The 24,164-nt window shown below is 47.4% G+C and overlaps 2 protein-coding genes across 7 annotated transcripts in view; one reads left to right on the forward strand and one right to left on the reverse strand.

Moving 5' to 3' along the window:
* The window catches only part of Acot8 (acyl-CoA thioesterase 8), an 11,659-nt gene extending 3,565 nt beyond the window's left edge, over positions 1–8,094 (reverse strand). Inside the window, exons 1-3 of one of the 4 annotated variants that reach the window (NM_130756.3) lie at positions 7,575–8,094; positions 5,949–6,085; positions 2,999–3,224 (exon numbers count right to left, since the gene is read on the reverse strand). In NM_130756.3, the coding sequence (NP_570112.3) occupies positions 2,999–3,224; positions 5,949–6,085; positions 7,575–7,864 (653 nt within the window). In that variant the 5' untranslated portion in view covers positions 7,865–8,094. Of the gene's footprint in view, positions 1–2,998; positions 3,225–4,904; positions 5,257–5,948; positions 6,088–7,574 lie in introns of those variants that run through there. The other 3 variants (XM_039104169.2, XM_039104168.2, XM_039104167.2) reach the window with 3 other exon arrangements.
* Zswim3 (zinc finger, SWIM-type containing 3) lies at positions 7,984–23,266 on the forward strand. Of its 3 annotated transcripts, none has more exons than XM_039105132.2 (3): positions 8,179–8,315; positions 13,030–13,172; positions 20,908–23,265. In XM_039105132.2, exon 3 carries the CDS (start codon positions 21,260–21,262, stop codon positions 22,847–22,849), a length of 1,590 nt encoding a protein of 529 aa, XP_038961060.1. In that variant the 5' UTR covers positions 8,179–8,315; positions 13,030–13,172; positions 20,908–21,259; the 3' UTR covers positions 22,850–23,265. The 3 variants fall into 3 exon arrangements, with proteins under 3 accessions (NP_001101271.1, XP_038961060.1, XP_038961061.1); XM_039105133.2 differs by having other exon boundaries at positions 8,198–8,315; positions 13,026–13,172; NM_001107801.1 differs by lacking the exon at positions 13,030–13,172 and having other exon boundaries at positions 7,984–8,315; positions 20,908–23,266.
* Positions 23,267–24,164: the final 898 nt, after the last annotated feature.

Consider the following 24,164-nt stretch of genomic DNA (forward strand, 5'->3'; position numbering starts at 1 on the left):
AATTTGATCCCTAGCACCACACACACTAAAGAATTGCTCATCCTAGTTCATAAATTTAATATAGCCTACAGGGTCAGTGGCTACCTTATTGACGAGCACAGGCTAAATTCGGGCTCCTTTAACAATAATACATTATTTATACTTCTGCACACACGAAGCCTCATGTCTGTTGGTGGTGTAACTACTCACATGGCAGCCTTATGCACCCCTACATAGCTAAGTGCCTATATACCTCTTACTGGATCCTCAAAGCAATTTTATGAAGTGTAAGTTATGATTAGCTCGAATCATAACCAAAGGTATGGATTTAGAGTGGGCAAGCATTTGCCCAACCTCACACAGCTATCAGGGACAGAGTCTAGACTTGAATCCTGGCCATTGGGCCTTCTGAACCCACACCTACCCCTCAGGCCCCACTGCTGCCCCCCAGTATGTAACACAAGCAACAAGACCTCTCCCCTTTGGCACAGCTGGAGAAATGACTGCTCCTGTATTTTGGATGAAGAGTCTAGGGCCTTGTGAGGTTGGGGGATAGAAAATCCCACAGTAAGAGGCGCAAGCCTTGGGGTTGGGGATTTAGCTCAGCGGTAGAGCGCTTGCCTAGGAAGCGCAAGGCCCTGGGTTTGGTCCCCAGCTCCAAAAAAAAGAACCAAAAAAAAAAAAAAAAAAAAAAAAAAAAGAGGTGCAAGCCTCCGTGTGTGTGTGTGTGTGTGTGTGTGTGTGGTGTGTGTGTGTGTCTGTCTGTCTGTCTGTCTGTCTATCTGACTGTCTGTCTGTGTCTAGATCCAGAGCTCTTCCCCATAGCCAACATCTGTCAAACTTTACTCCTTGTGATGTCAATGAGAAATGTGTTACCAAGGAAGAGTCAAAATACTCAGAAGACACTAAAGTGGACACACTGACCAGTGGGCCACACCCTGCAGCGGGGTCCCGGGCCTCCCTCTGCCATGCACTAACCAAGCTGCTGCGCCATAAGCCTGAGGCAGGAAGGGGATCAGCCCAGGACTCGAGGCTATTTACTTACCGAGTGGTTGTAAAGGTTGTTTACTGTTGGATTCAAGTACTGAGAATTGAACGTAGGGTCAACTTTTAAAATATTTCATTTATTACGGGTGGGCGTGGAGAGTACATGTCCTCCAGCACGCATGTGAAGATGAGAGGACAATGTTGAGGCATCAGTATTCTACTTCCAGCTTTATGTGGGTTCCAGGGATTGAACTCAGGTCATCAGACTTGCCCAGCAAGCACCTCTTCCTGCTGAGCCATCTCACTGGCCCCAGCCAATATTGCAGTAACAGTAAAGCTACCCCATGTCTGTGCCGGCTGCTGGCTGAGTGTGAGCTCTGCCCTTTACACCACGATCCCCCGTGCATTTGTGCTAACACTGAAGCTCAAGTGGTTCAGAGGGCTCCTGCCCTACGTGCGACTGGACTCTAATAGCTCCTTCCCTGCTTCTACATATGCATATAAAATGCATACATTTCTGTGAATATACATACATTTCCACCTCCCAATCCCGCTTCTCTCTCATCCATGTATATATACATATACATATACATATACATACACACATATACATATATAATTTGTACCAGTGTTTACCTACATGCATGCATGTGCACATTTGTGTTTACTGGCTGTGGAGGCCAGAAAAAGGTGTCAAAGCCATTGGAAGAAGAACTAGAGGTGGTTATGGACCACCATGTGGGTGCTGGAACCCACACTTTGCAAGAGTAGCAAGTGCTCCTAATGGCTGAGCCTTCTTCAGCCATCCCCCATGTTTCTGAGATAGGGTCTCATGTAGCCCCAGCTAAACTGGGAATCACAGAGACCCACCTGCCTCTGCCTCCCAAGTGCTGGGACCCAGTTTATACTTTTTTTTTTTTTTTTTTTTTTGGTTCTTTTTTTCGGAGCTGGGGACCGAACCCAGGGCCTTGCGCTTCCTAGGCAAGCGCTCTACCACTGAGCTAAATCCCCAAGCCCCCCCCCCCCCCAGTTTATACTTTTAGTCCATAGTCAAGACCCACTTAGAGGCTCTCTGGCCCACTAATGAGTAGGAGCCAGAGCTTGAAAACACTGCCCTGGGACTGTATAAGAAAGGGACGAGAAAGCTAATGCGGGGCCATATAATAAAAATACATTATACACATGCATAAAGCTGTCAAAATGAAATCCATGACTTCATACAATATACACTAATTAAAAATAAAGGAGTGGGCTGGAGAGATGGCTCAGCAGTTAAGAATTCTGGCTGTTCTTCTAGACGTCAAGAGTTCAATTCCCAGGAACTACATGGTGGCTCACAACCATCTACGAAGGGATCTGATGCCCTCTTCTGGCGTGTAGGTGTACATGCAGGCAGAGCACTCCCACATGTAAATACATAAATTTAAATCGATGGGCAGGTGAGATGGCCTACAGGCCTGTGGACCTGAGTTCCACCCTCCAAGCCCAGGTAAGGGCAGAAGAGAGAGGGTTCCACAAAGTCATCCTCTGTCCTCCATATGCTGTGGTGTGCACGTGCAAACACAACAAACATATCTTACGTATGCTGTGGCCTGCACATGCACATACACAAACACGCCACACACACACACACACACACAATACTGATTTTTTAAAATGAAATGGAGAGTAGTATAGAAATATCAGAATGCATCTAAATCTAGTCATCTGAGTACTGTTTTATTTAAAGGCACGATCTCTCTCTATAGGTCTGGCTGGCTGGGCCTCCTCATGTAGACCAGGCTACCTTTGAATTCTCCCAGACTTGCCTGTCTCTAAAGGCATGCAGATTATGCCTGGGGCCTAAATGTAGTTTCTACTATAGGTCAAGGTAGTAAATGTTTTTAAGGTCTGGGGTGTAGCTGGGTGGCAGAACATACCTACCACACACTAGGCTCCTAGGTGTGATCCACAGAACCATAAAAACTAAAGAATAAAAGAAACTTAAAAAGTAAACAACAACAACCAGCTCTCTGGAGTCCTCTGGCCTCACCTTAAGTACTGGTCAATGAGGGCCTCATGGTCCAGCAGCTCCTCTGGGGGGGGCACAGTGGGCATGGAGAACTGGTGCTGCAGGGGGCTGGGCTGCATCTGCTGGAAGGAGGCCTGGCAGATGAAGATGGCCTTGCCATGCTGCACAGCCTTCACTGCACGCACTGAGAAGCTTGCTCCTGTTCGTGTCCTCTCCACATGGTACAGCACTGGCACCTTTGGGTCCCCTGCAGTAGGCATAAGGGATACAATGACCCTAAGTAAATCCATGGGTCGTCCTCGTTACAGTTAGTAAAACACCACCTCTGTTCCTCTCATCCTAATTTCTTGGTTGGCTGGTTGGGGTTTTTGTTGTTTTGAGACAGGGTTTCACTCTATAGCCCAAGGCTGACCTGGGACTCGGGGCAATCCTCTGGCCTCTGCCTCTCAAATGCTAGAATTACAGGTGTGAGCTATCATGTCCATCTTCTTTTCTTCTCAAAGACAGACTTCTCAATGTGTTGCTGTCACGTGCTGTTGCCAGAGACCCACACAGGCATGATGGTGGGCCATGTCTACAGCAGAGATCAGAGGACGTGCTGGGTGTGCCCAGACTGGAGACTGTGGGCCTGGGGAGCAGGTGAACCACAGAGAAGGGGACACTTATGGAATTGGTTAGGGACACACATTTGGCTTTCTCCACTTGGTACAAAGTCAGAAACTGGTGAAGTTAGGGGAGCTGTTGGTTAGTCTGTCAGTTATTCACCAAGTCCTGGCTGTCTGGGGCTGAAAAGGGTCACCTTCATGCACGCTAAGACCAGTGCCCTGCCACTGAAATGCACCTCCAGCCCCACAAGAGTGAGACGGCCAACTCGCTTCCTGTTTTTAGCCTTTCTCTGTGTATAAATACCAGTCTCTTCTGCCTGACTGAAACACGATTCTTCTTCTTTTTCTTTTCTTCTTTTTGATTAAATAATGAATTAATTTATTTGAGTCAGGATCTCACTGTAGCCCTGGAACTTTGTAGAGGACAGCATCCAACTCCCAGAGATCTGCCTGCCTCTGCCTCCCCAGTGCTAAGATTAAAGGCATGAGCCACCATGCTGATCCACACTTACTCTTTTGTTTGTTTGTTTTCTTTTGTTTTTCAAAGCTGTTTCTCTGCATAGCCCTGACTTTCCTGAAACTTACTCTATAAACTAGGCTGGCCTTGAACTCACAGAGATCTGCCTGCCTCTGCCTCCCAGGCGCTGGATTAAAGGTGTGCGCCTGGCAACTCATTCTACTTTTGAAACGAAGTGGTCCCTGGTTTCAGAATCAAAACTAAAACCAATCAATATATTTAGGCACCAGTCTGTAATACCAATATGCAGGGGGTTGAGGCAGGAGGATTAGAATTCCAAGTCAGAGTTGCTAATTTAGCTTAAAAAAATCAAACAAAACCCAGTGGGGCATCTCCTCAGCTGAAAGAACCACAGGATAAGAAGGCCAGGGTTAAGCTGGGACGAGGTCCTCTTGGGATAGGACTTGCCTAATGTGTAGAGAACCCTGGGTTCTACACAGCACAAAGGTTTGGCGGCATCTGCAATCCCCGTACCAAGGAGCCGCAGGCGAGAAGATTGTTAGTCAGGGACATCCATGGCTACACAGCAAGTCTGAGGTCAGCCAGGGACACAAGAGGCTACCACCCTGCTAGCAGCAGATAACTCCTGAGCTACGTCCCCAGTCCAGACCAAGAGTTTGCAATGAGAACTCCCCTGTCTCTGAGCCCAGAGCTTTAAGAGTCTAAGAGATCCTACTGACACATCGCTGGTCCCGCCTCGCCTCTGTTTCACAGATGAGTTCCATCGTAGCAAAAGAAAGTAACCTCATTCAAGATCACCGCGGCCATGACTACAAAGCTGACGCTCAACTTCCAAACCGCTTACCTTCTGTCTCCATAGCAGTTTACAGCCCTATGAGGACTTAGCAGTGCTGACACTAGAAGAGAATAAAGAAGAGAGCCAGGTGTGGCGTCGCAGGCCCTTAGTCCGAAACACTCGGGAGCCAGAGGCAGGCAGAGCTCTGTGAGTTCCAGGCCGCCCTGGTCTGAATGGTGAGTTTCGGGCCAGTCACGCTACATAGAGAGACCCTGACTCAAAACAACAACAAAATCGAGGAAGGTGAGGTCTCATCAGTTAACAACGCTGTCTGCTCTTGCGGACGACCGGTGTTAGGTTCCTACCACCTGCATGGTGGCTCACAATCCCTTGTAACTCCAAATTCCAGGGTATCCAATGCCTCCTCGGACAGAAGGAAAGCAACATGCTACTCATTTATGCATATACATATACCCATATATCTTTTAAAATAAGCAAACACACACACGCACACACGTATATATATTTAAATGAATGAGAGTTGGGTATGGTGGCGAATGCCCTTAATCCTAGTTCTTGGGAGGCAGAGGCAAGCAGAAAGAATGAATAAAGAACAGAGCCAGGCCTGATGTCACACATAAAGGCTGAGGCCAGCCAGGGCTACACGATGAGACCCCATCTCAAAAGAGAATAAAGAAATAAGCTCCAGGAAAGGCCCACCGAGAGCAGACAAGCATTGGTCCACATCATGAAGAAACAGACTGTGTCTCACGTAATGAGTCTCAGTGAGTGTGATAAGGATTCAGGATATTTCCGGATCCTGCCTCAGCCTCCCAGGCGTTGAGGTTACAGACCTGAGCCAAGCAATGGGCTCCCTCCCCCTGCTTTTTCCTGGTACCTGAGATGGAACACAAACCCTTCCCTGTGCCAGTCAAGTGTGCTGCCACTAAGCCACATGCTCAGCCCCTAGGTACCTTTCGCCTCTCCCTCTTCCTCATCCTCTTCTCTAATTCTCCCCTTTCTCTTGCATCAGCCTTCAAAGCCAGGAAGCAAGAAGTAACCACTGGGCCACCAAGGGGGGCTGCAAGCAAGGCGCCAGGGTGCGGGGTTTACCTGCCCGGACAAAGTAGCAGTGCAGGGAGTGCACGTGGACGTCTTCACTCACGGACTTGGCTGCAGCCACCAGAGCCTGGCCCACAATCTGACCCCCAAAGAGCCGCTGGGAGGTAGGTACCCAGTAATGCCTTCCTCTGTGGGGAGAGGAAAGTGGAAAAGACTGAGGGTGCTCTGAACCCCATAAGCCTCAAAAGGATCTAAGGGTATTTGGGTCCTTTTTCAGAACCTGAGCAAGGCCGAGGAGTCCACTCTCACATCTCTGACATCACCGCATAAACCTTCAGTCTTCACATCTACCCGAGTTTTCCGTGGACTTCAGTCAAATAGAACGAGCTAACTCCCTCGTTTACAGCAGGAGTACAGGAAGCAAGTCCACACAACTCAACCATTACCAATCCTGGATGGTTTCAAGTCCACAGCTTCTTCCCCACCCCAAACCAGGGAAAGGGAGAGACCAGAAGTTTACTGAGGCTTTGAGTAGACGTGAGGAACTCCAAAAAACAGATCTGGGGCTGGATCATATGATGAAGGCTTGCCATTGGCACTCCTTAACCTGACAAGGCAGTTCTTACAAGAACTGGTTTCAGAGCTGAAAAGACTCCGAGATTACCCTTATCTCCCCCCCCCCAAAAAAAGGTCTAATTGTCAGAGTCTGAGGTTGTGAAATTTAATGCAGATGCACATTGGTCTAGCTTTCTAGGTGAAAGGCCTTGCCCAGTGCTAGAGCCTGAACCCTGAGTCCTAGCACCCAGCCCGGAGGTTGTCACTTTTTTCATTACAATACAATTTGAAAAGCACTCCTGCCCTAAGACAGTAATTATCTAGCTGGAAGAAAGATAGCTTCTGATAAAACCATAATAACTGTACAGGTCAGAACTGTCACTAAACAAGCATGGTGACACACACCTTTTGAACCCAGGACTTGGGAGGCAGTGATACCCTGATCTCTGTGAGTTTAAGGCCAGCCAGGATGACACAGAGTTCCAGGTCAGCCAGGGAGGGCTATACAGAGAGCCTATCTCAAAACAAAACAACCAGCCAGGCTTGATGGTGAATTCCTGCCAGCATTTAGGAGGCAAATGCAGGTGGAGCCCTATGGGTTATAGTGAATTCCAGGTCATCCAGGACTATATTTAGTGACACCCTGTCCCTAAACAAAACAAAAAATTGTTACAAACCCACTCTGCAATCACCAAGTTCAGTGATGCCTGGAAGAAAACATACCCCAAGTTAAGTAATAACTTACCAGACCCCAATTAATGATGCAGGGATGGCTTGAACACACACACACACACACCCCGATCAGCTGTTACCCTCAGGGAAAATCACTGCCCTTTCTTTATTGACTCAGATTAAGCTGCCTTGTAGAGTAACAGTCTCTCTGTCTCTATCTCTGTCTGTCTCTGTTTCTCCCCCTCTCTCTTACACACACACTTCCCCCCCACCCCAGATCGCCTCCTGAAGAGCAAGGATGGATGTCAGGGACATGCCTTCTAACTGCAGCAGAGCATGCACCGGGCACTGAACTCTTAACCCCAGAATTGAGGTTCACGGGGAGATGGCAGTAATCGCGACTCTACTGAAACAAGGGTGCGAGCCTAGTTTAGAGGTGCCGCCGGCTACCTGTAGAGATCTTCATCTAGAGGCTCGAGGTTGAGCACGCTGGTGACCAGCACACTACGCAGGTCCCCGGAAAGGTCGCCGCGGTCGGCGTCGCCATTAGCATCTCCTAGGTCCTCTGGCTTTGACATTTTCACTGCTTGCTGCAGATGAGAGAAACGCGGAAACTTATATAGGCACCCAGCGCTTCCGGCAGGTCGCTCCAGGGGCCGGAAATCCCTAGGGTTTCCGTGTGCGAGACGCAGATTCTGATTGGTCGTTGTGCTTGTCAATTTCTGAGTGGGTGTGGCCATATCTATTTTAAGATTGGAGACTATTTGTGCCAGTTTAGGAGATCCGCGTGTGATTGGGTGAATCAGCGAAGGGGCGGAGCATTGGAGATGAATAATAAGGGATGAGTGTCATTTCCCTTCTGTCACAGAGCAAAGTCGCCCCCAGGTTGCTGTTACCGGTCTCTTCTCCGGCTCCTCCCAAGCTCCCAATAAGCCACTCAGTCCGGGCCACACCTGGGCCCTTGCCAGCCGTTACCCAGTGACCTCTGACCCCTGGCGTGATTCTGGCTGGGCTCTGTGAGGGCCAGTACCCCGCCATGGAGCTAGGCAGCTGCTTTAAGACCTACGAGGACTTCAAGGAGTGTTTCAGCGCCTACAAAAAGGAGACCAGGTGCTCCTTCATTGTCAGGGACTGCGTCTCGGTCCGCTTCCATAACCTCAACAACGGCACCTCTTTCCGCGAGGACATCCTGTAAGGGCGGGGCAGGAGGGTGGGGAGGAGGGCTGCCTGGAGGAGGAGGGCGTGCATGGGGCCACGTTGCCCACGCCTGCTGAAAAGCGAGGGAAACCTCACGGGCTTAGGCTTGGGCTACCCGCTGTGCTTGGTCCCACTCCTTCATTCACAAGCTTTTCTGGGAATTCGCAGTTAACTGCCTCTTGTTGTTTTTTGTTTTTTGTTTTTTGTTTTTTTGTTTTTTTTTTCCCCGTTGTTTGTTTGTTGAGAGCATCTCTCTCAAGCACAAAGCTTGTCGGGGAGTGAATCCAAACGCCTTGGCAATTTCCTCCATTAGTCTCCCGTTTACAAAGCAGTAATGTGCTCATTGGTTGGTTGGTTGGTTCTTTTCGTTGATTGATTTTGTAAATGATTCCTGAGCTCCAGATACAGCCGTTTTCAAACACCTTCCTTATCCAAGGTGCTTCCCAGGTGCCTTCTTTACTCTGCAGGGATGAATGTTAGAATTATTGATGGTAGTTCTCGGACTCATTTGACTCTAGGGGCTAAAAAGCTGGGGAAGGCTCCAGTGTTTTTAGGGTTCGGGTGAAACAACCTACTATAAATTTAGCTTTTAGTTTTACTTTAAAAGAAAGAATGATAAGGGTGCAGGTTTAGAATCCCAGTGCTAAAAGGTTGAGGCAGGAGGAGCATGAGTTTGAGACAATCAGCTCTTAAAAAATACAGGGAAAGGATGGTGATGGTGCTTGCCTTTAATCCCAGCACTCGGGAGGCAGAGGCAGACAGATTTCTGTGAGTTTGAAGCCAGCCTGGTCTAGAGAGCAACTTCTAGGACAGTCGAAGCTAACAGAGAAAACCTGTCTTGAAAAACTGAAGAGGGGGGGCTGGGGATTTAGCTCAGTGGTAGAGTGCTTACCTAGGAAGCCCAAGGCCCTGGGTTCGGTCCCCAGCTCCGGGGGGAAAAAAAAAAAAAAAAGAACCAAGAAAAACTGAAGAGGGGGAGGGAGGGAGAGAAGGAGGGAGAGAGAGAGATGAGAAGCAGGGCTCCCTGACTCCCTTGTGAAAAGGAAGGCTCATGTGGCCAGACTTTTGCTGTGAAATCTAATCATTGTATGAATCAATGTGAAAGTCAATTACAATAGTCAAGTCAAGTTTTAATTACAATATCTAGGCCAACTGAGTGTCAGAGTACACCAAAGTCTGAGCCCACGACTGAGCTCTTTGGACAGTACTTTCCAGACTATGGAACCTGACTGTGTTCTGGCTCCATTCTGACGTCCAGGGTCATTCCTGGGTACACGTAAAGATGAATGAGTGTCCCTAAGGAGCTACTTGGACTTGGCAGCCAGTATGGGTTAAAATACCAAAATAACGAATGGGGCTGGAATGACAGCTCGTGGTCAAGAGGACTTTCTACACTTGCCCTCAGCACCCAATGGTGGATTATTAGCACCTGTAACTCCAGTTCTAGGAGTTCCACTCCACCCTTCTGGCCTGTAAGGGCTCCTGCAAGCACACAGTACACACACATACACCCAGGCACACACACACACACACACACACACACACACACACATTGACTATATGTCAGGTGTGCTGGTGAGTGAGTGCCTTTAAGTCCCAGCACTTGGAAGGTACAGGCAGGTCTATGCTGTGGGTTGAAGGTCAACTTGACCTAAGTAATGAGATCCAGGGCGGCAAGGACTCCTAAGTGTGACCCTATCTCCAAAAAAAAAAAAAAAAAAAAAAAAAAGTTGATATTTTAAAGGAAACTAAAAGTCTCCTGAACAAATACACTTTTTGTTTCGTCCTTACACAAGCCTTCTCTCTGTAGCCTAAGTAGCCCCAAACTCATGGCGGTTCTCAGACTCCCAAGTGCTGGCATTACAGACATGAACTGCTGTGTCTGACTACAACCAAACTATTTACATAGAACTTACATTTTTGGTTATTATAACCTAGAGATGATTTAAAGTATATGGGAAGCGATATGCAAACAGCATACCGTGTTATGTAAGAGACTTGAACAGCCACGCAATGTGGGATCTGGAAACCATGCCTCTAAGTAGTAAATGCCTTCAAAGAGATATTCAAAAGTGGGTGTGGCAGCTCTTACCTATAATCCCAGCACTCAAAAGGATGCAGCTTGAAGGCAGCCGACGATACACAGTGAACTCCAAAGCAGCCTGGACTACAGGGTGAAGCCCTTCTCTAAAAACCAAATAAGTAAACTATAAAAGAGTTATAAAAGAAAAATCAGGCATGGTGGTATACACCTTTAATCCCAGCACTAGAGAGGCAAGGTGGGACTCTTATGACTTCAAGGCCAGTCTGGTCTACATAGTGAGTTTTGGACCAGCCAGGGCGGCATAGAAAGACCCTGCACCGCCCCCCAAACCCTCATTAGAGAGAGAGAGAGAGAGAGAGAGAGAGAGAGAGAGAGAGAGAGAGAGAGAACTGGAGATGCATGATGCATACAAGGCTTCCCACTAAAATGGCTGGTTTTCCCTGAGCCTGTGAATGAGTAGAGGCCAGGAATGGAGAGTGTTGGTTAAGTACCAAGCATCAGACATTTGATGAGACAGACCTATGGGAGTGAAGGCTAGATCTGTGAAGAAGATGGCATCCTGTAGCAACTGGGCTGCTATGCTTGGCAATCTGTCAAAGTGCTTCCCACAGCTGAGGCGCCTGGACGCTGTCCTTTGTGCTGGTACCTAGCTAAGCTCCCCCACAGGCAGGTCGTCCAGCGTCCAGCATGGCAGTTGTCCATGGTAGACATTAATTGTTGATTAAATGATTGGTCAAGTGTTAAGCATGATTTAGGGAAATGCTCTAAAAAATATGAATTTAGGCCTTTATTTTCATCTTTAATTTTTTTTTAATATTTATTTATTATGTACACATCATACAGCTTTCTGCTGCATGTCTGAAGGCCAGAAGAGGGCATCAGATCTCATTACAGATGGTTGTGAGCCACCGTGTGGTTGCTGGGAATTGAACTCATAACCTCTGGAAGAGCAGACAGTACTCTTTTTTTTTTTTTAATTTATTTATTTAATGTATATGAGTACACTGTCGCTGTCTTCAGACACACCAGAGGAGGGCATCGGATCTCATTACAGATGGTTGTGAGCCACCATGTGGTTGCTGGGATTTGAACTCAGGACCTCTGAAAGAGCAGTCGGTGCTCTTAACCACTGAGCCATCTCTCCAGCCCCAGACAGTGCTCTTAACCGCTGAGCCATCTCTCTATCCCATCTCTTTCTTTTACTATTATTGATTTTTTTGAGACAGGGTCTCATGTAGCTCAGGCTAGCCTCAAACTCACGATGTAGCCGAGGATGACCTTGAACCTCCTGAGCGAGGTCCTGGGTTTAATACCAGCATCACAAAGAGAAGGGGACAAGAGAGTGTAATTTAGGAGCCGTGGGTGGTAGAAACCCCACTTTCCCTGGCACTCTTAAGGGACTGGCTTAAATAATCAGCACTGCAGAAAACAAAAATGAAGGGGGATTACTTATGAGAGGGCAGCAGGCAGCCTGGGAATGTAGCCCAGTTGACTAGAGTGCTTGCCTAGCATACACAAAGCTCCAGGTTCTGTCTCTCAACCAATGTGGTGTAGACTCCTATAAATCCAGCACTTGGAAGGCTAACACAGGGAATTACTGCAAGTTCCAGGCTAGCCTGGGCTACAGTGTAGGACCCAGCCTCAAAAACACAGTAAAGACATATATAAATGAAATCAGTATGGTGTATATAATGATATATATGTATGAATGGCACATTGTAATGCACTATTTTGTATACTAATTAGAAATATAAAATAAAATCAAAATCTGGCATGGTAACACATGCCTTTAATTCCAGCACACAAGAGTCTAAGGAAGGGGATTATAAATTGGGGTCTAACACAGAGAAACCCTATCTAAATAAATAAGAGTCTATCCTGGGCTACAAAATGAGATTCTATCTCTAATATAATATGTTTATATTTCTATCAAGATTACAGAGGTGTTGCAGTTAAGTGTTAAGAACACTTGCTATGGGGTTGGGGATTTAGCTCAGTGGTAGAGCGCTTGAGGCCCTGGGTTCGGTCCCCAGCTCCGAAAAAAAGAAAAGAAAAGAAAAAGAAAAAAAAAAAAAAAGAACACTTGTTATCCATGCAAAAGACCCAGCTTTGATTCTCAGCACCCGTGTGGCGGCTCACAACTATCCATGACTCCAGTTCCAGGGATCCAGCATCTCCTGGCCTCAGGGACACTGCATGTGCTCTCTCTCCTTCCACCATATGGATCCCAGGGATCAAAGTCAGGTGGTCAGGCTTAGCCGAAAGCTCTTATACACTGGCTCCCTAGTTAGCAAAGTCTTCAAAGGCTCACTGTGGCAAATGACTTAAGAGTGGAGACTTCAGCCGGATGTGATGGTACCTATCCTAACTCCAACACTAGGGAGGTGGACAGACCTCTGTGAGTTCAAGGCCAGCCTGATCTATATAGAGAGCTCTAGGTAAAACAGGGCCACACAGTGAAACCCTGTCTCAAAAACAAACAAACAAGACTTCTTCAAACCCAGGTTTGTAAGAAATCCTTCTTGTGGGTCATGGGAGCAGTTCGTAAAGGAGAAAATATTTAGACCTTTTTATTGATTGGCTGCCCTGTGTTATCATTCTTTTTACCGTAATTAGGGCTGTTTTGTCTTTGTTGGATTTTGTGTGGTTTTGCTTTTGAGATAGGGTCTCACTGTGTGGCTGGCCTGGAGCTCCATGTAACACAAACTGGACTTGAACCGGAGAGACCCTCTTCACTCTGCCTCTTCAATGCTGGAATTACAAGCACCTGCCACCGTGCCCTGCAGGAGAGCTGGGTTTTGTTGCTGGTGAGTTCGAGGACAGCTGGGCTGCGTTTTACGTTACCCTGGCCTGTAATGAATTCTGTCCTGATGTTTCCAGTGAGTAGCCTCCAGCCTTCCACACTTCGTTGGCCTACACTTTGAAAACTAAAAGCAACTTAGGCATATAGACCAAGGAGCAGGACAACGGCCAAAATACATAGTAACACAAATATATCAAGACTTCTGTTTTTATTTTTCTTTCAAACCCCTATCAAGTGAGAAAATCTATGATTTTTTTTTTAATTCACTTCACAGACCGAGCCTCTCCCAGTCCCTCTGTTTGAGAGTTCATCTTCTTCAGAGTCCGTAAGACACTCCAGCGACTCTGTCCATCGCTGTTCAGTTCAGTAACTACCCTTTTCAGACATGTTGTCTGAAATTACACATTCCAGGTTCTTTGCTAGGTACTTTGGACATATGTCACTTAATTCTCAGCACACGTGCTGTTCCTCCTGCCAGATCCGCAGTGTCCTTAGCATCACTGACAGTGTGTACTGACTAACTAGTGCTAATCATCAGACTAACTTGGCGCCAGCAGAACCATGCAAACTGAAATTCACACACAGCTCTCAGAAGCTGAAGGACTGCTGGAACCTTGAAAATAATGAAGGTCTTATGGAGTGGGAAGTGGAAGCAGGAAGCCAAGAAGGCAGAGGTGCCAGAGGCTTGCCGTGTAGAGGCTTTGTCTAGCAAGGAGTTATACCCCAGGAAGCCTGAGAAAGACCAGGGCAGTAACTGAGAAATACCACAGGCTCTGGGGAAGTCGGGCCAGGTGGTGAAGGTGCACACCTTTGATCCCAGCACCGAGCAGGCAGAGGCAGGAGGATCTCTGAGTTTGAGGCCAGCCTGGTCTACAGAGTGAGTTCAGAACAGCCAGGACTGCACACAAAGAGAAACCCTGTCTCAAAAAACAAACAAAAAAGTTAGTTTTGGGTTTTGTGTTTGTTTGACTTGGTTTTTTAAATATTTGTGTGAGCATGCGTTTCAGTGTGAGTTCCTCCACCTGTACATGTACTAAAGCCAGAGGCTACCGTGGATCCCTCTGAACTGAAATTCGCAGTACAGGTTGCTGGGGTTGGAACTGCAACCCTCATTACTAAGCCTCAGGCACTCTTAACTCCTAGCTTGGTCTCTGTTACTATGATAGAACATTATGACCAAAAGCACCTTGAGGAGGAAAATGGTTATGTCAGCTAGCAGTCTACACTCATCACACTGTTGTTGAAGGAAATCAGGGCAGGAGGTCAAGGGAGGAACCTGGAGGACAAACGGAGCTGATGCAGAGTCCTGCTCCTCATGGCCTATTCAGTCTGCTTTCTTCCACCATCCAGGTCACTGCTCAGGGGTGGCACCACCCACAGTTGATGGGGACCCTTCATATCAATCATTAATTAGGAAAATGTACCCCAGGCTTGCTGCCTGCAGTGCAGTCTTAGGGAGGTATTAATAGTTTTAATTAAGAGCCTCTCTTTCTCGCCTAGTGTGGTGGCTCACTCCTTTAATCCCAGCGTTCAGGATACAGAAGGAGGTGGACCTTGTGAGTTTGAGGCCAGCCTGGTCTCTATGGCAAGTCTCAGGACAGGGAGGGCCACACTGAGAGACTGTGTGTGTCTGGGTCTTCGAGTCTCCTGCCCCGCTTTGCTTCCTTTGAGGCATCTCTGCCTAGTATTGTCCTGCTTGGCTCTGACTTTCCAAGGCCTTCCTGCCTCTGCCTGCAGGGTGCTGAGATTACAAATTTGCCACAACCCCAGGCCCTGTCTGTCTGTCTGTCTGTCTGTCTGTCTGTCTGTCTGAAGGACAGGGTCTCACCCACAGGCCTGCTTCACATTCCAGTGTTTAAATCACAAGCATGTACAACTGTACCTTGTGATCTTGTGCGTGTGCGCGTGTGTGCACGTGTGTGCGTACACGCAGGTGTATGTGTGTCACACAGGTACACATACTTGTGTGATACTAAGTGTGGAGGTCACAGGTTGGTCCTCTCCACTGTTTTGGTTTGGGTTGGTTGGTGACAGTTTGTTTCAGTGATTTGGCTCCATTAGTTGGACAGCAGGGCCCCGGGATCCTCCTGTCTGCAGCTCAGCATTGGACTGCATACAACCACACCCAATAGTTTTGTTGTTGATTTGGTTGGTTTTTTCATTTTCGTTCGGTTTTGTTTTTTCATGAATGCTACGGACTAAACGTTTGTCCCCACACTTGCCTGGCAAGCACTTTACTGAGTGAGCCATCCCCTTTTAGTCTCAATTTTTAAAAATATATTTATTTTATGTGTAGGAGTAATTTTTTGTATGTATGTATATATGCACCGTGTGTGCGTGTATGTGTACACATCATGTGTGTGCCTGGTGCTCAAGTTGGTCAGAGAGGGATCGGATCCCCTGGAACTGCAGTTAGTAATTGTGGGTGCCAGGAACCGAACCTGGGTCCTCTGCAAGAGCAAAACTCCACACCACTCCACACCACTGAGCCACCTGTACCTGTTGTAGACTTTATTTAATCCCAATCCAGGGGTTTTTACCCCACCTTTGATCATTCAGTTCCCAGTTAAAAAAAAACACACAACAAGGGGGCCGGAGAGATGGCTCAGCAGTTACGAGCACTGACTGCTCTTCCTGAGGTCCTGAGTTCAAATCCCAGCAACCACATGGTGGCTCACAACCATCCATAATGAGATCTGGTGCCCTCTTCTGGTGAAGACAACAACAGTGTACACACATACATAAAATAAATAAATAATAAATCTTAAAAACAACAACAACACAGCTTTTATCACAATAAGCCTTAAACAGCACAAGTCCTGAGCAGATACCCCCCTCTATGCTGTTAGAGTCTACTTTCTTTTTTTTTTCGGAGCTGGGGACCGAACCCAGGGCCTTGTGCTTGCTAGGCAAGCACTCTACCACTGAGCTAAATCCCCAACCCTAGAGTCTACTTTCTTATAGATAAGCCAGACCCGGGAACTCTAAACCCCACCTCTGTCTCTTCTGCCTAGCTATTGGCCTTCAACATTTTTATTTACCAATCAGAAATAACTTGGGGGCAAGGTCTCATAGCAGTCACTTGGGTCTGTGTGTGAACCCTCGGGTCTTGAGAAACCAGTATTAGCATTGGAATACAAGCAGCCTCAAGCTGACCCACTACCACTACAACCACCTCTCAAGCCCCACCCTGTAGTCTCAATTTTTAAGGTAAATTTTTATTCAGATCTTTTTTCCCTATTAATTTCTATAAAATATTTCTGCAGTAGTTTTTGTTGTTGTTTTGTGTGTATGTGTGTTGAGAGAGGGAAATTGGATGGTTTATTTTATTATGTACTACATAGCCCAAACTGGCCCTGAATTCATGGCATTCCTCCTGCTCCAGATTCTGGAAATAGTCATGCTAATACACCAGTCATTGGATCCTTTAGTTCTCAGTGAACTAACAGCTAACTTGAAATTGCTTACGAGTCACTATTGCATAGCACAGAGTGAGCCTCCAAATGTGATTGTGTCTCTGATTGGGCTCCTTGCCTCCTCCATTCTATATCCTCAAACCTGACATATTCCACACAGCTCCCCGTGACACAAATGCAGAAGTCATATCCAAAAGAGGAATCCTTCCTGGGTTTCCTATTGTAGCTCTTTCTCCATAATTGGACACGTGTTCATGCCCAGTCCTCACAACATTACCTTAATTGGGTTAACTGGCTGTTGCTGCCCTCAGGAAGTGGTGTTAGGGAGGAGCGCAGCCTGGACAGAACTGGCCTTTTGTTTGGCAGGGACACTGAAGGAGTTGAGTTGACAAGCAACAGTTTTGGATTAGATGAAATTAGGATTGTCCCCTCAGTGTCAGTAGGTGGGTAGGCTGCAGGATGCCCCTCAGACATCAAAACTATTGGATGCTCAAGTCTCTTATAAAGAGTGGCATAGTACTTACATACATACATACATACATACATACATACATACATACATACATACCCTACACATAGCCACCTTCATGCACTGAGGATGTAGTCATCAGTGGTTAGTGATAAGGGAAGTGTTTGTATATTTTCAGAACACGGACAAATTGTTTTTGTTTCTCGTTTTGGATTGTATTGGGGATTAAACCCAGGGCTTCACACAATCAAGGCAAAGAGGGTTCTACCACTGAGCTACAACCCCAGACTATTTTTTGTTTGTTTTTGAGACAGAGTCTTGCTTTCTAGTCTAGACTAGCCCATAATTTGCTATGAGGCTCAGGCTGGTGTCAAACATATGTTAATCTTTCTGCTTCAGTTCCCCAAGGCATAAGCCTCCATCCCCACCTTAACGCCATGAGATTTGAGGTGTCAGTGCGCTGGCAGGATGTATAGAGAGCAGGGCACGCATGTGTATAGGTCAGAGGACAGCTTTGTGGAGTCTCTTCTCAACAGCTTTCCTTTTGAGGCATCTCTGGCTCGTGATTAGAGATCTAGAAGGGGGTTGTTGAACCTAACCAATGTTAAGGTCAAATGAGGATAAAAAAGGAACTCAGAGACAGAAATATCTTTAAAGGAACTGAGCAAAATAATGGTTAACTAGTTAGACTATAGACAAGCAAACTTGGTTCAAACCTCAGATGTGCTGGTTTAGCTGGAAGAGAAAATCCTAGATTCTCAGACTCCTCAGAGAGCTTCCTTATAGACACCTCCTCTGTAAAATGAGGACAAACTAGAATTCTTTCTAGTGTGAACTGAGACATCAGGATCTTCCATGCATGGTGACTGTGGGGCAGCATCCAAAGTTTTGTGCACATAGTAGATACAGGCTGGAGTCAGGCTGGTGGCAGAATGGCAGCCTCACAGTGCAAAGCTCTAGGTTTGATCTTTAGCATGATGGGGAAGAAAGGAAGGGAGGAAGATGCTGGGCAGGGTGGTCATGCCCGGAATCCCAGCTCTTGGTAGACAAAGGCAGGAAGATGGCCATGAAGTCAGGCCCTGTTCCCTACCCTCCAAAAAAAGAAAAGGAAAAAGAAAAAAGAAGCAGCAGCAAGGAAAGGAGGGAAATTGGAGGAAGAATGAGGAGGAAGAATTAAAAGCATTAAAAGCCAGGATTCCAGCCTGGCTGAGAAGTATCAGGAATCGTAAAAAGCTTTGTGGTTGGCAGTGGCTCTCCCTGAAACTGTCACTAAGTACACAGCAAGTCAATGGAATGGAATGACAAGAATTGGGCTAAGATGTCGAGCTAGCAGAAGGGTAAGGCCTGGCTTTCTAGAAAAGATGATGGCTCCATGTGTCCTAAATGATGAATATACTTTGAGATGAAGAGTGGGAGGGTCATTCAAACAAAGGTACAAACATAAGCCCTGCCAGAAGACACTTTATAGTGGGCACAGGAAGCTGTGGGCAGTTGGTTGTTCTAAGGCACAAGCAAGGTGGAGAAGAGTGGAAACTAAGATTCATTGGTCCTCTCTTGCTGGCCTGGCCTGCCCCAGGCCTTCTGACTAAAACTAGAGATGGCGCCACCTCTGCATCGTGTCCAGAACAGACACAGATGTTCTCAGCCCTGGGCCCCTCCACCCTGTTATCATAAGACTGACATATCCTGTTTCCCTAAACTTGCCCCACAGGGTGGGCAAACTGGACCAGCTAGTAAGTGTTTGGGAAAGAGTAGGTGAGGCTCCTGGGCTGCCAGGTCAGGCTAGAGGCTTAGATTTCTTTTCCCCCCTCCCTTGGCTTTTCAGCTGGGCTGCTCCCTGAGGAGGCAGGGGTGTGGCCTGTACCACCCACTCGTGGCCATGACTCATCCTTCCACTATATCACTGATAAGCACCTGCTGAAGGAGCGGCAGCCTTGTGTTAGGTCTTAGGAACACACTGAGGAGTGATTTAGTCTTGGCACTTGAGACATCCTCACTAAATGTTCTCGGCACGGGAACTGCAGAAGCAGCTGGCTTTAGCTCTAGCATAAACAAAAGCCCAGGGCAGGTTCTGGGCTGGATGTTTTAGCTGTGGTTCATTCAGTCTTACGATAACCCTAATGAGCTTGTCTCATTTTATAATGGGCATACTGTATCCACAGAGGCGAAGTGACTTGTCCATTGTTAAACAGCTTCCCAATAGCAACCAGGACTTAAAAGACTCAACTTGGCCCGCAGTGTTCCCCCTTTCACCTCTACTTGTATTGATATCTATAGGTCTGTAAGACCTTTTAATTGAATACAGTAAATCGGATTCAAGAGTACTGAATCAGGGGTTGGGGATTTAGCTCAGCGGTAGAGCGCTTGCCTAGCGAGCGCAAGGCCCTGGGTTCGGTCCCCAGCTCCGAAAAAAAAGAAAAAAAAAAAAAAGAGTACTGAATCTTGGGGTCATTCATAAAGGCTGATGAGAAGGGAGAACCCTCCTCATTGGGTCTTGAGCCCAGGAGTCAAATGGAATAAGAAAAGAGAGAGAGCAGATAAGTTGATGACTATCCCCTTGGAATCAGCCCTCTCCATCCCGAGCGCTGAAGCTACAGGGATGAGGCTTTCTTAGATGTTCACTCGCCCCATCACAGATGGAAACCTAGACACCTTAGGACAGAGACATTTCTCTTTACAGGAACAATCAGAAATTTTCTCTCCTACAAATAAACCCAGACACATGCTGGAGGAGCCTGAGGAGCTCAGTGAGCAGCCCTGGCCCCCAGAATGTCACTGTGGAGGAGATTAAGGCAATAGTGTCCTGAATGAGTGAAAAGGACTGGGGGTTAGGGATTTAGCTCAGTGGTAGAGCGCTTGCCTAGCAAGCGCAAGGCCCTGGGTTCGGTCCCCAGCTCCGAAAAAAAAAAAAAAGAAAAAAGAGAAGGATTTTGGTTCTTTTTTTTTTTTTAAACATTTATTTATTTATTATATATAAGTGCACTGTAGCTACCTTCAGACACACCAGAAGAGGGCATCAGATCCCATTACAGATGGTTGTGAGCCACCATGTGGTTGCTGGGAATTGAACTCAGGACCTCTGGAAGAGCAGTCAGTGCTCTTAACCACTGAGCCATCTCTCCAGCCCCCAGGACTTTGGTTCTTGAGGCAAGGCCCTACTGCATAGCTCCAAAGTCGCCTTCCATCTTCTTGCCATGGCCTCCCAGGTGCTCGGACTAGGTTATAGCACAACTAGGATTGGCTCAACAGACTAGCTAAACACCCCTGCTGTTGTCAGCTGCCCTTATAGCTTCAGAGTGGGCTCGCTGGCAGCCACAGATGGCAACAGACAGAATGGCAAAAATTAGGCCTTTAGGCCAGGTCTATAAGTAGCTCACTTCTGTAAGCCCAGCTCATGGGAGCCTGAGTCAGGAAGGTTACAGTAAGTTCAAGGCCAGCCGGGACTACATTATGAGTGCCATGCCAGTCCCCCAAGCTAAAACAAAACAAAACAATACAAACAGAAAAGCTGGCTTTAGAACTCTGTGGGAAAAACTAAGGGGTGTTGTGATAGAGACAGTCTTGAAGGAGGGAGCTGAAAGTGTTTTGACTAGAGAGTTACCACCTGGTCTTCTTCCTCACATTCTAAACAACTTTGTGGTCTCCAGGAGAGTTGGGGATTTAGCTCAGTGGTAGAGTGCTTGCCTAGCAAGCGCAAGACCTGGGTTCGGTCCTCAGCTCCGGAAAAAAAAAAAAAAAAAAAAAAAGACTTGTGGTCTCCAGGGAATGTACTGCTCAGTATAAATGGCTACCAGGTCTTATCTTAAGAGAGGGGCAACCAGCACCTTTCTCATTGTCACCTCTGCCTTCCCTAGATATGTGCAGGTGAAATTTGTCTGTATTCGGACGCAGTCAAACAGGAAGAAAACACGGAAGGTGGACAGGTGTCCAGCGTACCTGCTCCTGCAGTACAACGAGAGACTAGATAGACTGTTTATCAGTGAACTGAACACCCAGCACATACATGCGGATTCTAGTGCTGCTGCTGGAGGGGTCCCTGCTAGCAAACCTCAGAAGGCACTCTGTCTGCACGAACTCCAGCCGGTGCAGCTCAGCATCAAGAAAGACCTCGATACAGCAGAGAAGCCCCCAGTGGAGCCATCTTTTTGCCTAGATAAGATACACAAGCCCTCAAATCCAGAGCAGGAGGGCATCAGTCCTTCTGATATGGCCAAGATAGCGAAAGTAATGAAGAACTTCCTTACCGTGGATGAGGGTTCAATGGCCTCCTTCAGTGTAGGTACCAGCCAAGACCTAGACCGACTCAGCTTCCAGAGCAGCAAGATGAGTGACCTGTTCACCCGCTTCCCAGAGACTCTCTTGTTGCACCGGGTGGAAAACAGCCAGGGCCATATCCTGTATGCTTTCTTGGTGGAGAACAAGGAGCGAGAGAGTCGAGTGGTGCATTTTGCTGTGCTCAAGGCTGAGACAGCTCCTTCTGTGGCCAAGATGCTCAATATCTTTACAGAATTCAACTCTGATTGGCCCAAGGTCAAGGTGGTTTTTGTGGACCCTTCATTCCCTCACCGAGCTATTCTACAGGAGATCTTCCCCGCTGCCCGCACCCTCCTCTCCATCTACCACACAACTCGTCTCTTGGAGAAGAAGTTACATCAGAGTTCAGTCAATGCATCTTTTAAAAGACTCATGAAAGAAGCTCTAAGGGAGGCTGTGTTTGTCTCTTCTGATGCGAGCCTAAAAAATCTCTGTGAGATGTCTCAAGCCCTACTGGATGAGGAACTGTTCAGTTTCCTCCAGGCCCACTGGTTCTCCTGTGAACTGCTGTGGTACATGCATGTGAGGAAAGGACTACATGCGTGTAACACCTACATGGACAGCCTGGACATAGTCACCAGCAAGGTGTCAAGCCTCTTCCGGGAGCAGCGGTCTCTGCTGGACTGCATCCTTCACTTTGTGGATTACATAGACTTCTTTAATACCAAAGGGCTGAAGAGCTTGCCCACAAATTCTCCCAAGTTAAAGAGAACTCGGCTCCCAAGCACGCCTCCAAGGCCCAAGAAGCCTTTTAGAATTTGTGGAGGGAGTGCCACCAGGCTTCCTGTGGAAGAGGTAGAAGAGACAAAGCCAGACTCAGCACAGTCTAAGTCGCCACAGCCCCAAGATCAGTCCTCCAAGGGTGGCATGCTAGACATCTTGCACCAGAGTGGCTCTGAACTAGCCTACAAGTTGTGTCATAATGAGTGGGAGGTGGTACAGAACTCCACCCACCTGGTAGACGAGGCCGGCGCCTCAGTAGCTGTTCAGCTGCTGGAGAATTCACACCAGGTGAGCAAAGACGGCTGCAGCTGCAGCTGCTCCTTTCAACAGTGCTACCATCTGCCATGCCGCCACATTTTGGCTCTGTTGCATACCAGCCAGCAGCCAGTAGGGGAAGCCATGGTGTGCTGCCGGTGGCAGAAGAAATACCAACACCTCCTTGACCCCAATGGGGAGCTGCAAGACCGTGGAATAATCCCAAACACCGATGAGCCTGAAAAGCAAGGTCAGAACCACAAGATTCGGGACCTAAGCAGGGAGCTGGCAAACCTGCTGATGCAGACCGAGGGGCCAGAGCTGGAGGAGCGCTGCTCCACCCTGCGCAAGATTGTGGACATCTGGGCAGACCCCTATCAGCGGCCTGAGTCCAGTCAGCAGCAGCCAGTTGACTTCAGAGATGCGGGCTGCCTCCCTTTCCTCTGGGGAAAGCTAGAGACAGGAGACAGCCCCCCTCCTGCTGAAGCCATGGTTCATGATTGAGGCAATTGCACTAATGAGACTCATCTAAAAGCCACCTTTGCACAGTTCAAAGTGGTGGGTCAGTGTCTTCCTAGGTAAGGGCTGAGGAGATCTTAAAACTGGGGGAAGAAGGACCTCACTGTGACAGCCCTTTGACCCTGCCCTGTTTGAGCCCTACCTTTGGCGTTCTATAGACACCTCATTCATTGTCCAAAGCCAAATTACTCCATATCGAAGGGGTTGTGCTCCTTTCTCCCAGCCCACAGAGATGAACCCTGGCCCAGGTTAGGATAGAACATGATGGGCCTAGGAAGAAGCTCTGTTTTCAGAGACAGAGGGGAGGAGGGTAGCCCTGGATTGTCGACTGTTGCTGCTCTTTAGAAAATAATATGTTATGTATTTTTATTCACACTAATAAAGTCCGTTTTTGTTTTTGCTCCACTTTTGTTTTTTTGAGACAGGGCCTCATGTAGCCCAGACTAGCAGCCTCAAACGTTCTCCTTTTTTTTTTTTTTTAAAGATTTATTATATATGAGTACACCATAACTGTCTTCAGACACACCAGAGGAGGGCATCAGACCTCATTACAGATGGCTGTGAGCCACCATGTGGTTGCTGGGAATTGAACTCAGGACCTCTGGAAGAGTAGCCGGGTGCTCTTAACCGCTGAGCCATCTCTCCAGCCCAAACGTTCTCCTTTTAAAGGAAACTTGAGTATTGTCTAATGGGGTATGGTGATTGACATTCAGAGGATTAATAATGTATCACCACTTACTCTGCCCTCTTCCTACCAACTAAGCCTAACATACAGATCTTGGGTTGTCTTGTTCATTCTCTTCAGGAAAAGGGACCAGTGGACCAGGTGGGAAGAGTGACCTGAATCCTAGATTTTACTGCAAGCCACTTGCTGGAATGCTGTAGGCAAATTCCTAATAGAAATGTTTTAATTTTCAAGGCCTAGCCTGGAACTTGATGTAGACCAGGCTGGCTTCTGCTTCCCCAGTGCTGGGATTAAATAGTGTGACACCACATCCAGCTGTCTAAGACTTGGTCTGACTAGGTTGCCTAAGCTAGCTTCAAACTCTTGATCCTATCTCACGCCCTGAATAACCTGAATTACAAGCCTCAGTTTCTCCTTGAGGCAAAGAATGCAGTACAACATTTGCACCTTTTTCCATCATTCTGTATCTTCGGAGCTTGACAGCTCGATACCCGACAAACTAATTGTTTCCGTATAAAATACTGCTCTTTATTTTATTTTGGCCTTTAAAAGGTACCGCCTTTCCCGCTCCCTAGGCAGAAGGGAGTCTTCGCCCGAGGGCGGCCTGTTCCGGGC

The sequence above is a fragment of the Rattus norvegicus genome, chromosome 3 (assembly GCF_036323735.1).
Source record: "Rattus norvegicus strain BN/NHsdMcwi chromosome 3, GRCr8, whole genome shotgun sequence".
NCBI classification, from domain to species: domain Eukaryota; kingdom Metazoa; phylum Chordata; class Mammalia; order Rodentia; family Muridae; genus Rattus; species Rattus norvegicus.

Bases quoted from the DNA above. Each gene is read 5' to 3' on its own strand.
- Zswim3 (NM_001107801.1), top strand. From the start codon at position 8,161: ATGGAGCTAGGCAGCTGCTTTAAGACCTACGAGGACTTCAAGGAGTGT. The intron at 8,316-20,907 runs GTAAGGGCGGGG...TGCCTTCCCTAG, and splicing joins TCTTTCCGCGAGGACATCCT to ATATGTGCAGGTGAAATTTG.